This window comes from Anopheles merus, chromosome 2R (assembly GCF_017562075.2).
Source record: "Anopheles merus strain MAF chromosome 2R, AmerM5.1, whole genome shotgun sequence".
Lineage (NCBI taxonomy): Eukaryota > Metazoa > Arthropoda > Insecta > Diptera > Culicidae > Anopheles > Anopheles merus.
In genome coordinates this window covers 47308846-47322198 of record NC_054082.1, presented here as the reverse complement: position 1 = coordinate 47322198, position 13353 = coordinate 47308846, and the positions used below count along the sequence as shown (strand labels likewise).

The window sequence follows — 13353 nt, the reverse complement described above, 5'->3', positions numbered from 1 at the left end:
AAGGAGTTATGCGAGGTGTGTAATCAATGTGTGAAGGCAGCGTATGGGATGCGCACATTTGAAGTACAATAGACATTAATGCAGTGTACAGACCCATTTGATTGGTTCCCTTGGGTGATGGATAACAGAATGCAATAAAATTATAAACAGGGAGCGCACATATTGCGACACCGATGGGATGGGCTGCATATCCAATGTAGTACGGTCATGCAAAGTATGTCCTCATCAAACATGTCAGAGTAATGCTGTGGGCGGGTGATGTCGTTAGCACCACATACACCATATATGCTTGTGTAAGAAAATTGATTTTGTTCTCAGGCCAATGCTTTCGTACACGCGCATGACATATCGTTTTTTTTTCAGATTAATCAACATATTTAAATATTTAATAGATATAGCATGCAACATAATCGATACAAAGTAGCAGAGTCGTGACATTCTGGGAGAAAAGATATGCGCAAGTGTGCATGGAAGTGTGAGATCTTGTTTTACCTATGCACACACCATAAGACAACAACGTATGAAAATGCTTATATAACATTAAGAAAAAAATGTGAAGCTCATAATGCAGATAGTAAACGAAGGGATTTGGAAGTGGATGAAATATTGAATGGAAAACATTGTTTCGAAGTTTCCACGGAAAGTACAATAACAACAATATAAACGGTAACAATTAAATTGAACAAGAAATAACATAGCAAATGCAAACAGAGAGTGTGGTAAACTGGGTGCAAAAATGGTTTAAACAAATGGCCACCAACACAAAATTCCCTGTTTGGCGACTCACTTACTCAGAGGCAAAGCAGAACGGAAGTGGTGGAGCCCGATGGTCGGGGACGAGTTTTAAGCCGAGTGGATACGCCGTGTACGTGACACGATTGGATAAGCGAAAGATCCTATTTAGTCACGCTGTTTTTACCGTGCAACGAAAACATTTGCTTTTTTCTGTTCAAATGCAGAAAACCTACATATAGAACAATAGGAGGTGCGCGCGTAGCGCAAAATAAAAAAAAAAACAACAACTCTCGCCCGTTTGAGGAACGGACGCACGCTTGCCGACCGAATACGGAGAGCGGCACCATCGCACATGCTTGAGATACATATATTCGAGTGGAGTGGAAAATTCAGTATCGAACGCCCGAACAGTTGGTGGATCATTCCTCTCGCTTAACGGAGCATGTTTCGAAAGAAATGAACAAGCTGTCTCGCCGTACCTTTCGCACCGCCTTGCCCCGTATGGTGAAGATGATGATGGTGAGGATGATGGTGGTGATGAGGGTCGTTGTTGCCGGGGTCGCCGTTGCTATCGTTGTGCTCTACTGGCGCAACAAACGCTGCGTCGGCTTTGAGCAATTGAATGTTTCGCAATAGATTACAGTGATCGTTATCCAGCGTGGCACTAGGTGCGTAATTGCTATTGGTTGGAAAATGAGCTCCCGTTCGGTTATCTACCAGACTGCCTACACCGTCGCTGCCGCTTTTGCGCGGCTCTTGCTCCGAGGGCGTACCCACACCCTGGGGACACACGCTAGTAGTAGTAGTTTCGTCATCGCTATCTAATTTAATATTTCGTTGTCGTCTATCGACGCTATTGCTGCAATAGTAGTTATTATTGACATTGATATTCGCCGCCCCACTAAAGTGGCGAACGACGTAATCCCTAATTGTGTCAATTGGTCGTTCCTGCGCTCTAGACTCTCCGCCGGTGACATTAGTCGTCCTCGTTATCGTGTTGTGCGGATCCTCGACGCTTTGGCCATTATTGTTGCTCTCCACGTCGCCAGCAAGCCCATCGAATCCTTTCGCAATGACGCCGCTACTATGCACCGCGGACTGGAATGACCCCACGGAGGTAGCAACTTCCGAGTGCTCCGCCGGACTATTGTCGATAAAAATTTGGTTGTTGTTCAAGCGATTTGATACCCTGGAATTTGCCGGCACAGCAGCGGCAGCAGACCATGCATCAGCAGTCTGCAAATCGGTCGCCACATTGTTTTCGACATTGCTTTGTCCATTATTGTATTGCTTTCCTTTCGCTCTGTCTCCTTCCTCGCTATCATCGTAAGGATGACGATCGTTAATTATGTCGAAACTAACCGTTTTACGACATGATGCATTGCTACCTCGCCTACTCGCCGTGTTGATCATAATGCTGGGTAAAGGCCCCCCTCCTACTGCAGTAATATTGCTGTTGACACTGTGGTTAGTAGATACGCCCGCCGTCGCAGTGCTGCTGCTCGGTGGATTCACCACCACCGAAGGGGTGCCGGCGGCAGTTTGCGTCGAAACGTGTACACCGCTGCTGTCGCCTGCACCCCGGCTTCTCGATCCCGGTGCATCCTCCTCGTCGGCGTCGTCCTCGTCAATGAAGGGTATGTCGTCGAGGTTCACGTCCGCCACGAAGGATAGGTTCGATTCGGTCGACGGTGCCTCGATCCGTATCTCGAACACGCACGACGGTCTGCGCTCCTCGATGACTGGTGTTTCCGGTTCGGCCGTCTCTTCGATTTTTATCATCTCCCGGCTGCTGTGACTATTGCTTCGCGAGTCGTAATCTTCGACGTAGATCGATGGTGGCGTATCGTACCGTACCGGTTTGATGCCGGTGCCGATGCGACCAATACTGTTTAGGCTATTGCTTCTGCTTCGCTGCTGATTGTAGTAGATGCTGTTCAGACTGTTGCTCGATCGGCAGTCCCGGTAGCGGGGATCGAAATGGATTTGCTGAAGCTGATCGTTGGACAGTATGTCTTCGTGCGACAGCGATAAGCTGTAACGCCGCTGGCTGATGTCCGGATTGGACATGCGGCGGTATGCCGCATCGTTTTGCGTTAGGTATGGGGTGGAGTAGGTATGATTCATCATCACCGAGGACAGCGGACGGCGCAACGATCCACGGCGCGATTGATGGCTTCCGCCACCGGATCCGTAGAAATTGAGACTCTCGTTCGAGCGTCCAAAATGATAGCGATGATTGCCATCATTATCGTACACATTGCAGTTGAATTCGTTTTCCATCTCTGTGTTATTTAACAAATAGCAGATAATGAAACAGCAGCAAAAAGGATCACACAAACGGTAAAATATTGCCACCAGTTTCACAAACAAATTTAACAGATACAATCACAGCAGAAACGTAAACACATACAACACCAGTATATAAGATTTTACCATTTGAATACACGTTATAACGCCCCAAACAAGTTTCCGTATGTAACCGGGACACAATCCAGAGCAGCAAGATAATTAGTTGGAAATGGGAGAGAAAGTTTCAAGCGATAAGAGAGCATATTACGTTACGCACTATAGTAAAACATATTTAAATAGCACTATTACAATTTCTAACTCATCGTTGTGCCACGAAATTACGTTGCAGCTACTTTTGCATGATTTAATGCAAAATCGTGCACACACAAAACCTCGCGGTACAACGATGCTCGTCAACGCGGTCGTACTGTAAACTAGCTTCGTACATTAACCGAGCTGTGTAGGCTTACCTCGCTGAATGACGGGACTTGGCTGCTGGAGAAGGGTTGCTAATCCATGATAGATGGCACCTTGCTTGGCTACTTTCAGCGTAACAATCGGTCCGGTACGCACCAAATGATCTGCCGCGCGCTCCTGCGTAATACCGATCAGGCTTTGACCGTCGACTTCCAGCAGTTGATCGCCCGCCTGAAGCCGCCCGTCCAGATCGGCCGCACCACCGCCGACCACCGACTTGATGTAGATGCCGAGCCGTTCCTGGCCCGCGCCCTTTGCCGCCACAATCGACAGGCCCATTCCGTTGGCATTTTTGTGCAGTTTGATTATCTGCACTTCGGGCTGGGGCAGCTTGCTGGACATAACACTCGGCGAACGGCCGTGATTGAACTGGTGCATGTACACCGTCCACAGGCCTATGCTCGTCGGCTGTGATGCCAATCGGCACCAGCCGGCCATTTGAAACGGGTTCAGGAAGTCGACCAGCCCAGCCGGGATGCCCCGCACCACGTCGCAGCTGAACCCATCGTCCGGTAGGAGCAGTGCGAGCGGCAGTTCCGGCGACTCTTCCAGCCGTATCTCACGCCCATCGGCACGGCTCAACTCGTCGGCAACGGATTCGGCCATCCGGACCGCCGTGTCGATAAGATTGCGCGGAATTGTTTCCTGCGACAACAAAGCAGCCATCTGCAGCGAGTTCAGTCGAAAGCAGGAGCATGCCAGCTGCTGCACGTCCGAGACGGACGTTTTGGGAGCCTGCAGAAACTGGGCGCACTGGTTTATCTTCGCTAGGTGGCAGTCGGCTGCCAGCTCGAGGCCTTGCTTCTCTGCCCACAGTTCTAGCAGCGACAGACGCTCACTTAAGGCTTTTCCCCATGCGCTGGTGCACATGTGTGAAGTAGTGACGAACTAACGAGGAAAAGAAGGAAGGAAGGAATAAAATATCTCATTAATGGCTGGTACTCGCTAATTGCAGCCCTGTCAAACCACCCAAGGATGTATTGAACAGTGAACGATGCTTATTTGTTTTACTCAAAAGAGCAACTAATCAGAAATGAAGCCCTTGTAATCCAATAAATGAATGCCCCATTCTTGGTACAGCGTACCATCTAAGGATAGATTCAACCCATTACCTTGTTGAAGCACACAACGTTGATGTAGTGGAACAGCTGGGAAAACAGTTGTATCGTGAGGGCAGCATTGACGCGACACCGGCGCAGCAGAGCCATCGCAGAGCCGAGCACGGACAGCACCAGACCGGCCGCCGAGTCGTGATCGATGTTTTCCGACAGAAACTGGTTCAGCGTCTGGGACAGCTCGACGTGAAATATCGACACGAGATTGCGGAACGCCGTCTGCACACTCTCCGCCAGCACTTCCTGTGCCTGCACGCTGAACGCCGAGATGTGTCGGTCCGATTTGAGAAAGTGCAGAAACTCGGAACTGTTGGCCATCCAGAAGGACAGTATTTTGGCATCGGTGTACTGCTCCTGAACAACATTTTGGATCAGATTGGCAACGTGGTGCAGAAACACGGTCAGCTTGTGGGCCCGCTCGGTCGGCTGCAGGTCCGGACGGTAATGCGTCGATGCGCGATACCGAGCGCACAGGTAGAGCGTATACACGGGCGCTAGCTTGAAGTTTGGCGAGTTTACGTCCAGCTCGCTGATGACGGATTGCAGAAACGGTTCCTGGTTTTGCTCCGGAAACTCCAGCACAGCCGGCAGAATTGGTTCCTGTCCACCGGGCTCGCCCGAAATCGAAGTGGCCGCGTGCGATGGTTGCAGCTTCGGAAAGGTGCTCGTCCTGCAGGAGAGTAAATGGCACGGGGACGTTGGATTAGAAAATGGGGAAAAATACTCGCGGGCGAAGCAGCAAGTACGAAATTTGCATCTCAAGTAGCGGTCATAACACAGTGACAAAATTTGGTGTAATGCAAAAGCCAAAGCAATGAACGATAAAACAACAGTGAGCTGTGTTCTGAATTTCTGAAGTGAGTGCGCGTGTTTGTTTGGCCGAACTCTGGAAGCATCGGCGGAAGTTTGTTTGTGTATGTGTATGTGTGTGGAGATATACAGTACCTGTCGGCAGTTGATCCAATTGATTTGAAGCTGGAAATAGATTTCGTTTCGGTTTCCCCACCGTTACCGGCCCCGAGCGGGCCGCCGCCTCCGGCATGGTGCTGCTGCTGTTCTCCCTCATTGTGATCGTTAGTGCCACCAGCGTGGCCTCCTTTATAGCTGGCCGTATCGTCCGTACCCATTGCTTCCGGTCCGTCCAGTGCCGTCACGAGCAGACCGCTCGGATGATGGTGATGATGGTGGTGCATGTGCGGATGTGGTTGGGCCGCCGTTGCCGATTGCATGTCGAACGATGCCGATTTCGCGAACGCATTTGCCTGTTGCTGTGCTGCTGCTGTTGCACTTTCGGAACTGGTTGAGGCAATGGGACCGTCTAGAAAACTGCCACCACCACCGCCCGGCAGCTTTCCACCCATCTGTACCGTGCTGATTGGGCTGATCGGACGGCTTTCTTCGTCGTTCCAGGACGTCGGCGAGGTTGGTGACCGGCTGGATTGATTTGTTCGTTCGGTGACGGTTTGCGATGTTTGGGTGTTTTTGTTTTTTGTGCAAAGGGCAGTGTATTTTGTGTGCAATTCCATGATGAGTGTGTTTGAAAAGCATTTGTAATTGAGAAGCGGAGTGTTTTGATGTACGAACAAAACAAAACACACATACACACATAGCATGGCGACAATTGTAACGAAATGATAACATTTAAATCCACAAAATGAACAAAACAGAACATACATAGAATGAAAAAATAAAATAAAATAAAATAAAACATTAGTAACTTAAATGAACTTCATGTAGTAGGATTGCATGATATGGACACTGACAGACACACATGAACAAAAACATTAATTGAACCATAAACTTACTGCTCAATTACAAGCACATGCAGTTAAAAAGGTAATGTATATGCTTGGGGGAAATTGTCTATCGTTTAATTAAAAGCCAAATATAACACACACGAAGAACAGGCGACAAAAACAAAACCAACCAAGTCTAAAAGCAAGCAGAAACGCACCAACAACTGTGTGCTGCAAAATCAAGCCAGTGCCAACACTATAAATTGGGCAAGTTAACGACTACCCGTTGATACTACGTCGTCAGGCCAATGTCAGGCTAATTTGAAGGCCCATCCAGAGGCTTTTACGACCGAACTTACCTTTCGTACAAACAGGCCGAATCCAGCTGCGATTGCGACAGGGCCAAATTGTATCGCCCGTCCGAGGGCGAATCGACGAACCGGTACGAGGCAACCCTGCCAAACATGACCACCGAACCATTCTGTAAAGAAAGAGAAAGAACAAACATACACATTCCATGAGCCACAAAATGAGTACTTTTGAACCATCAAAGCGCGGGTGGGTCGGTCCCCAGGATGGTTTCGGGGACCGTACCGTACCTGGCAGCAATGAGATTAAATATTTTAGACGAAAAGGACCTCCCCTTCGGAAGACGGTGATAAGAGAGCAATAAAAACACTACTAAAAAGTGGTGACCCGGTGAATGAATTGCTGTGTTACGCAGGAACAACCACCGTAAGTGGTGTCTTGCTTCAAAAATCGCAGAACAACCTTGAAAGAGATTTCATTTTTATGGCTACGAAATGATTTTCTCATTACGTCAGTTGGTGTTCAATGAATCCCTTGGAGCGAAAAATTTAATCATAAAACAATTCAAAACACATTACGAAAAGAGCGCACTCGGAGGATTTCTGCTGCAAAATGTAAATGTTAGCTAATCACTAAATTAGTGTAGTGAATTAATAATTTCTTGTATCACTACATCACAAAAAAGCAGTCGGCATTTCCTGCCGTGCATAATGTTTATTCGATTTCAATTACTTCCGCAACACAAACCAGCGCACCATGTTGCTTTAATATTTGTTAAGCCGTGTTCTGTGGCGGCGAATGGGAAATATCCATCCATTTCAAGGACTCGTCCGTGTAACCGCTTCTCGGGAAGCAAGGATTTTTAATTAAAGTCCCAGGTGACGCTTAACGGCCCAGCAGGTTGGTGGTGCTGGAACATTCCGAAACGGAAGGTGTATCGTACACATCGACGTCGTCGTCATGTCCGCAACCGTACTGCTAGTTACAACTAGAGAGCGAGAAAGAGTAGAACATTCCAGGCAAGCTTAATTTTAATCCTTTTTTTCTCTTTTTTTCGATCCATTTTCCTCCTTCTCGCTTCCGTAGTCATGGTAAACGGCAGAGCTAAAACAGCGCGGTACATGCAGACAGGTACGGTAGAGATGCGTCCATTTTCTTTCCCTTGTAAGCCTTTCGCAGGAGGGCAAAGCTGCTGCAGCAGCAAATTGCAAACTATTAATCATCATCAGCTCCTCTGGTTGGCATATCCGGAGCCATTCGACCTCATGCTCGGTCGGTGAATTTTCTAGCACGTCGAGAGGACGACCATGCCATCAACCTCTCTAGCACTACTACTACTGGACGATTCTAAAAGTTTCACCGACTGAAAACCTCATCAAGGTTCTGGGTCTTACACCTTTTTTTTCTTACCGAATATCGGAGAGCGACAGAAGCGGACTTTCTGAGTTGTTCTATGCGCTTCGGTTAGCAAGTAATCGAAAAGACATTTAACCAACAAAAAATAAAAATACAAATAAAAGCTCCCCAGCAGAACGATCCAAAACGGGCGGCACACTCAAATTGGTTTATTTCGCACGACTGAATAAGATGGCACGTTACAGTACTAGAATAAACCACAAGCCGAAGAATCTTGCGACGTTTAACCTTTTTCTTTGTGCATTTTTTTGTGTGTTTCGTACTTTTCGAGCGAGAGGCCATATTGAAAGAAAAAAAACTCACGATTCACGGAGAAAAATGGTTATCCTTTTTTCTCGAGAGGGTCAGAGTCGAGAAGACACTTGAAACCGTGGTTCGCCATTTATCCTGCGATTTTCTACGGTGCAACAAAAAAGCTAAGATAAAGAACTTAGATAACAAAAAATGGGCAATCTTTTCAAATTTTCTGCAACCACAATTTTTTACGACGTTCGCAACCCTTTTTCCAATATTTTTAATTTTCTTTTTGGTTATTTGATCGATTTTACTTTTATGAGCATTTGTTCCGATTGCATGACCGGTGCTATTTTTGCCTTGCGGTTCGTCTCAGATTGGACACACGACCGGTTTTCCAAATTGCACTGCATGATGATAAATTGTGATCGTCATCGAATGGTGATAGACTCTGAGGAAGATTTATTCATCTTCTCTGTAGAATCTTTAAACATTATGTCACAAGCTCCAATAAAATACGCCCCAGCATCATTACTGCATTAGGGCATAATAATCTCTTATGAGAACTCAAACAAACGCTCGTTTTATTTTTAGTACATTCAAGCTGGAGTACAAACTGCACAACACAAATGCCCTTGCATTAGCACAAAGTGCAGTAGTACAGCATAGGAAAAGTGAACAAAGTGGATAAAACCATTTGATAAACTTTGTTCGCTACCTTTTAGACAGCCTCACCCACAGTGTGTCATTCAGTTGTGTGGTTGTTTAAAAATAGTGCATCAAAATCTACAACCTAACGGCAGCTGATGATGGTGTTGCTGCTGCTGTTCCGTTCCCGGTGCACTTTGGACGCACGCTCGGGAAAACATGCACAGGAAATAGGTCAATGTTTCCCCCTGTATTCACATCGTGCTTTACAGGGTTTCTCAGATTATACTAAGACTGTTGCGCCCTATCCAGAATCAGTTTTAAGCAATGGCAACAGACTGCGGCATGGCGTTTGAAAACGTTGATGATAGACGTCTTTTCAAATCATACACTTAAAATATTTCAAATATTTTAATTGGTGACATTTTAATTTCATAGTAGCAAGTTCACTTAAATCGTACATGCGTCTCGTAGATAATGAGGAAAGAATAAGTAAAGAAATAATAAACAAGATTTGTTAATTGATATCCTAAAATGTGTCGCAAACATAGTGAATTTTAAAGTACAGTCACGAAATAGCATTCGTTTTCATTATTTTTGCTATATTTCCTGTGTTCATTCTATATTTTAATTTTAAATAAGAATCAGCAAAGCAAAAAATACGTTGAAAAAATACATTTAATAAACAAAAGTAGTAGAAAAAATCCACGAACAAATAACCATGAATCTATAAACAAGAAAATATAAACAATGGTTTGAATGCCGGGGACTTGACATAACGTTACAAATTGTCAAAATGCTCTTTATTCCACCACCTAATCTCCTTAATCCACATTGACCTGGACGATCAAGTGTCGATATGTTCGCATCGAACAAGTTTAGTTCCACCTCGGCACATGTTTTCCCCCGAAACGGTACATGACGGTCACTGTGACAGAAACGTACTATCATAATCATCAAGGCTTCTACATGTAAACGGATATATCGAACTGTGTGTCCTGAGTGTACAAATGTGTGTTGCGAGAGAAATGCCAAAAATTCAGCATTGCGTCTTATGAATTCAGGTACCATCAACGTTTTCAATTATCATGCCGAAGTCTTGGCATTGCTTAGCATCGATTCGGCAAGGGTCCCAAGTTCTTGAGATAAAACGAGGAAACCCTGTACCCGTTATACTGTTTCCAAGCGTCTGAGCAGTGATGTAACCAAAAACACTCACGGGAAGCAAATTCTATCATCAATAAATTCACTCCTCCGACGGATTTGGGTTTATTTGCATAATAAATACAGATAAAATATAACTCAATCACAACGTCCCGGGAATGTGGACGATTGGGGTTGATAAGACAGCAAGGAAATGTTTTTTCTTGTCCGTGTGTCTATCGGTGAACTCTAACCTTTCATCCCGCGCGTCCATTTACAGAAATAACGTGCGAGATAGAACCGAGGCATACTATTAACTGCGAAACCATATCCACAACACTGTTCTTTGCCATCGCCACGCCACGTCACGCTGAACCATAATCATCGATATAAATTATTTAACGCCACCACCAGCACACTTCTCTGCTCCAGTTCCAAGGCACAGGTAGCAGAGCGTATCCCGCGTGCGAAGTAATACCATCGGTCTTTGGTCCGATCTTTCACAACCGTTCGCACATCGTCTACCAGATGCTTTTGGAGAGCATCGAGGCGGCATCGGGAATGGAATATTCAATCAGATCAAACCCTTGCCACACTCGCCGGACGACGCGAGATGGCAAAAGAAGTCTAAGAGGAAGAAGAAAGCTAATCCTTTGCAAACACTGTCGGTAGAACAAATCGCAGCCGACCGGTAGCAAAACAAAAAAGGAAAAAAATCGGTTGAATGGTCCCACATGCAACGTGAAACGTTTAAGCGATAGATTATCTTCCAATCGAGCAATTTCCAGCTAAAAGGGAAACGGTTCGAGGAGGGATTTTTCGCATTCGATCACAGTGCACAGCCCCCGTCTCGCGCTCCCGGTTTTTGGGCGATCACAAACGAAAAGGTGGGATTAACAAAAAGGTACTGCCGCTGTGCTGCTACAGTCATCTTAGTATCTATCACACCACCAACGCCATGCCACCTGCCGCCTCCAACAATGTTTATCATCCGTTGAGTTTCATCGAATAGGAACGTAGGGATAGTCCTCCCAGCCGCACCACACTGTGAGACCATCCATTTCATCAATGATTTATTCTCGTCCTGATCCGGGGATCAACTGGCATTAGTGGAAGCGAGAAATGATGCTGGGAGAGTGAAAGGCAGCGGGAGGGGGAATAGAGCTGAACTTGGAATTTGGTTGATGATGCTTAATGTAAATTAAATCGTTGATGTGTATTTAAGACGAGATCGGTTGCACGGGATGATTTTGCATCTCAACCGTATAATCATTCAACACCGCTTATACAGCCCACTACGAGTGTTGTGAAAGACGAGTTTTATTCACTGTTCAAAAACGAGCAAACTGTTATGGTTATGAGCTGTTAACGGCGCATATAAAGCTTTTAAGTGAAGCTTCGTATCCCATTAAATGCCACGTTTTATACACAACATTCACTTTAGAATTCTCCAAACCTTTACCATTACATTGAACACCATTTTGGTTGATAAGTAATCGCACTACTGCCGGGCGTTTACTACTACTTACGTGCAGTATCGTTGGTTGCTGGATGTGATGGCCGTTGACAAATGTCGTTCCGTCGGCGTGCAGGGGCGTCACGGTACAGACACCGTCGTGCATCGATATTAGACAGTGACGCGCCTGGATGGAGGGACCGAACAGCTGCAGCGCATTAGTGTTGGCCGACCCGACCTCGATCGGTTCGCTTCCCAGCTTCACCCGCCGGCCACCGTCGCCGCTGTGCGTGATCTCGATCAGCATAGGGCCTTCACGGTCGCCGCCAATATTGTTGCCACCGTTCGATACGCCCAGCGGTTTCTTTTTCCGTCTTCGCGGCTGCGAGTCCGCGGGTCGGCGACGCACGTGAAACATGATCGAACCTGGAACGAAAACAAGAATGAGGACAAAAAATCATATTAGCAAGAGCAATAACGAGTGGATAATATACTATATTTTGAAACGCATATGTGTGAAACGAATAAGATGTAAAATCCCATTTTATATTAAGTTAAGCACATGGTCTACAACAGAACAACAGCACACTGGTTTCGTAAGTAAGCCATCACTCGTTTGCCGGAATTTGAGATCGTGTTTGTTTCTTGGTACAGAAGTAGCTAACCGTAACCGGCCGTCATCGTTCAAAAGCAAATCGCCTCGAGAGTGGTTGTGCAAAGTTGTATGCGCATAAACGATAAAAAATCGCTCCCTACCGCTCTCTCAACGTTTCCTCATCTCGGCAACTTTCCGCTCGAACGGTAAGAAACAGTATCTTGCTTCCACACTGCCCATTGCTAATTACTACATTTGTTCATAATTAAACACTCTCTCCGAGCTCCAAGTTGCGTCTGAACACTCACTGATCGTGACCTCGAAATCGTTATTAGAAATTCTGCTTCTTCTTCGTACACTCGACTACAAGATGATGTAGATGCTACTGCATCGGATTGCTTCTTCTTTTTGCATGAACTTGCTTATACCAGATGCAGACGAATGATTACTTTTTTAATATAAGATATTGCTGGTCATTTTAGATACTTATAATGCATATTATTGAGGGATTAGGTGTAGGATAGCTAATAGGTACTCAGTTTGTCTCAACCTCTAAAATGCAAGACACATATGTTCGTAGAAAAAGAAATAAATAAATAAACAAATAAATCATAACTTCCTCTTCTACTTTTTCTTTGGCAACCGTTGTCGGTCAAGTCTTGCCTGCACCGCTATTGGGCTTGGCTTTCAGTGACTTATTTCATTACCCATAGTAATAAGTACCCACGAAAATAAGTACAGTGGAGCGCCGTTTATCCAGGTACCTTTTTTCCGGCTGTCCGTTTATCCAAGCTGTTGAGAAACGACAGTTCAATACAATGGTGACATTATGAGGAAGATATTTGAAAAAGCGGTTAAAAGAGCACATTGTCATAACAAAAGACACGATAGTTCAAGGAAAATTTCAAATATTTTCATTGGAAAAACATAAAGTTAATAAAAACTGGGTTAATTTTAAATACAAAATTGGATAACTTTTCCATGGTTTTGGTTGGTGATAAAAAATAATAAAAATAAAAATAATAAAAATAAAAATAATAAAAATAAAAATTGGTGATAAAATATGTCATTGACTCATTATCCGTTTTATTTGCATATCCGGGCGAGGTCAAGTCCCGAGAAGCCCGGATAAACGGCGCTCCACTATATAATAAAAGTTGATAGCATAAAATCTTATCGATTGCTAAGCTTATATAA

General features: G+C 45.3%; 1 protein-coding gene across 1 annotated transcript in view; it reads right to left on the bottom strand.

Moving 5' to 3' along the window:
- The window catches only part of LOC121588267 (afadin), a 59664-nt gene that overhangs the window by 7682 nt on the left and 38629 nt on the right, over positions 1–13353 (bottom strand). Inside the window, exons 7-11 of the mRNA XM_041906001.1 lie at positions 11635–11987; positions 6715–6836; positions 5565–6053; positions 4617–5289; positions 3498–4392 (exon numbers count right to left, since the gene is read on the bottom strand). Of these exons, the coding sequence (XP_041761935.1) occupies positions 3498–4392; positions 4617–5289; positions 5565–6053; positions 6715–6836; positions 11635–11987 (2532 nt within the window). The remainder of the gene's footprint in view (positions 1–3497; positions 4393–4616; positions 5290–5564; positions 6054–6714; positions 6837–11634; positions 11988–13353) is intronic.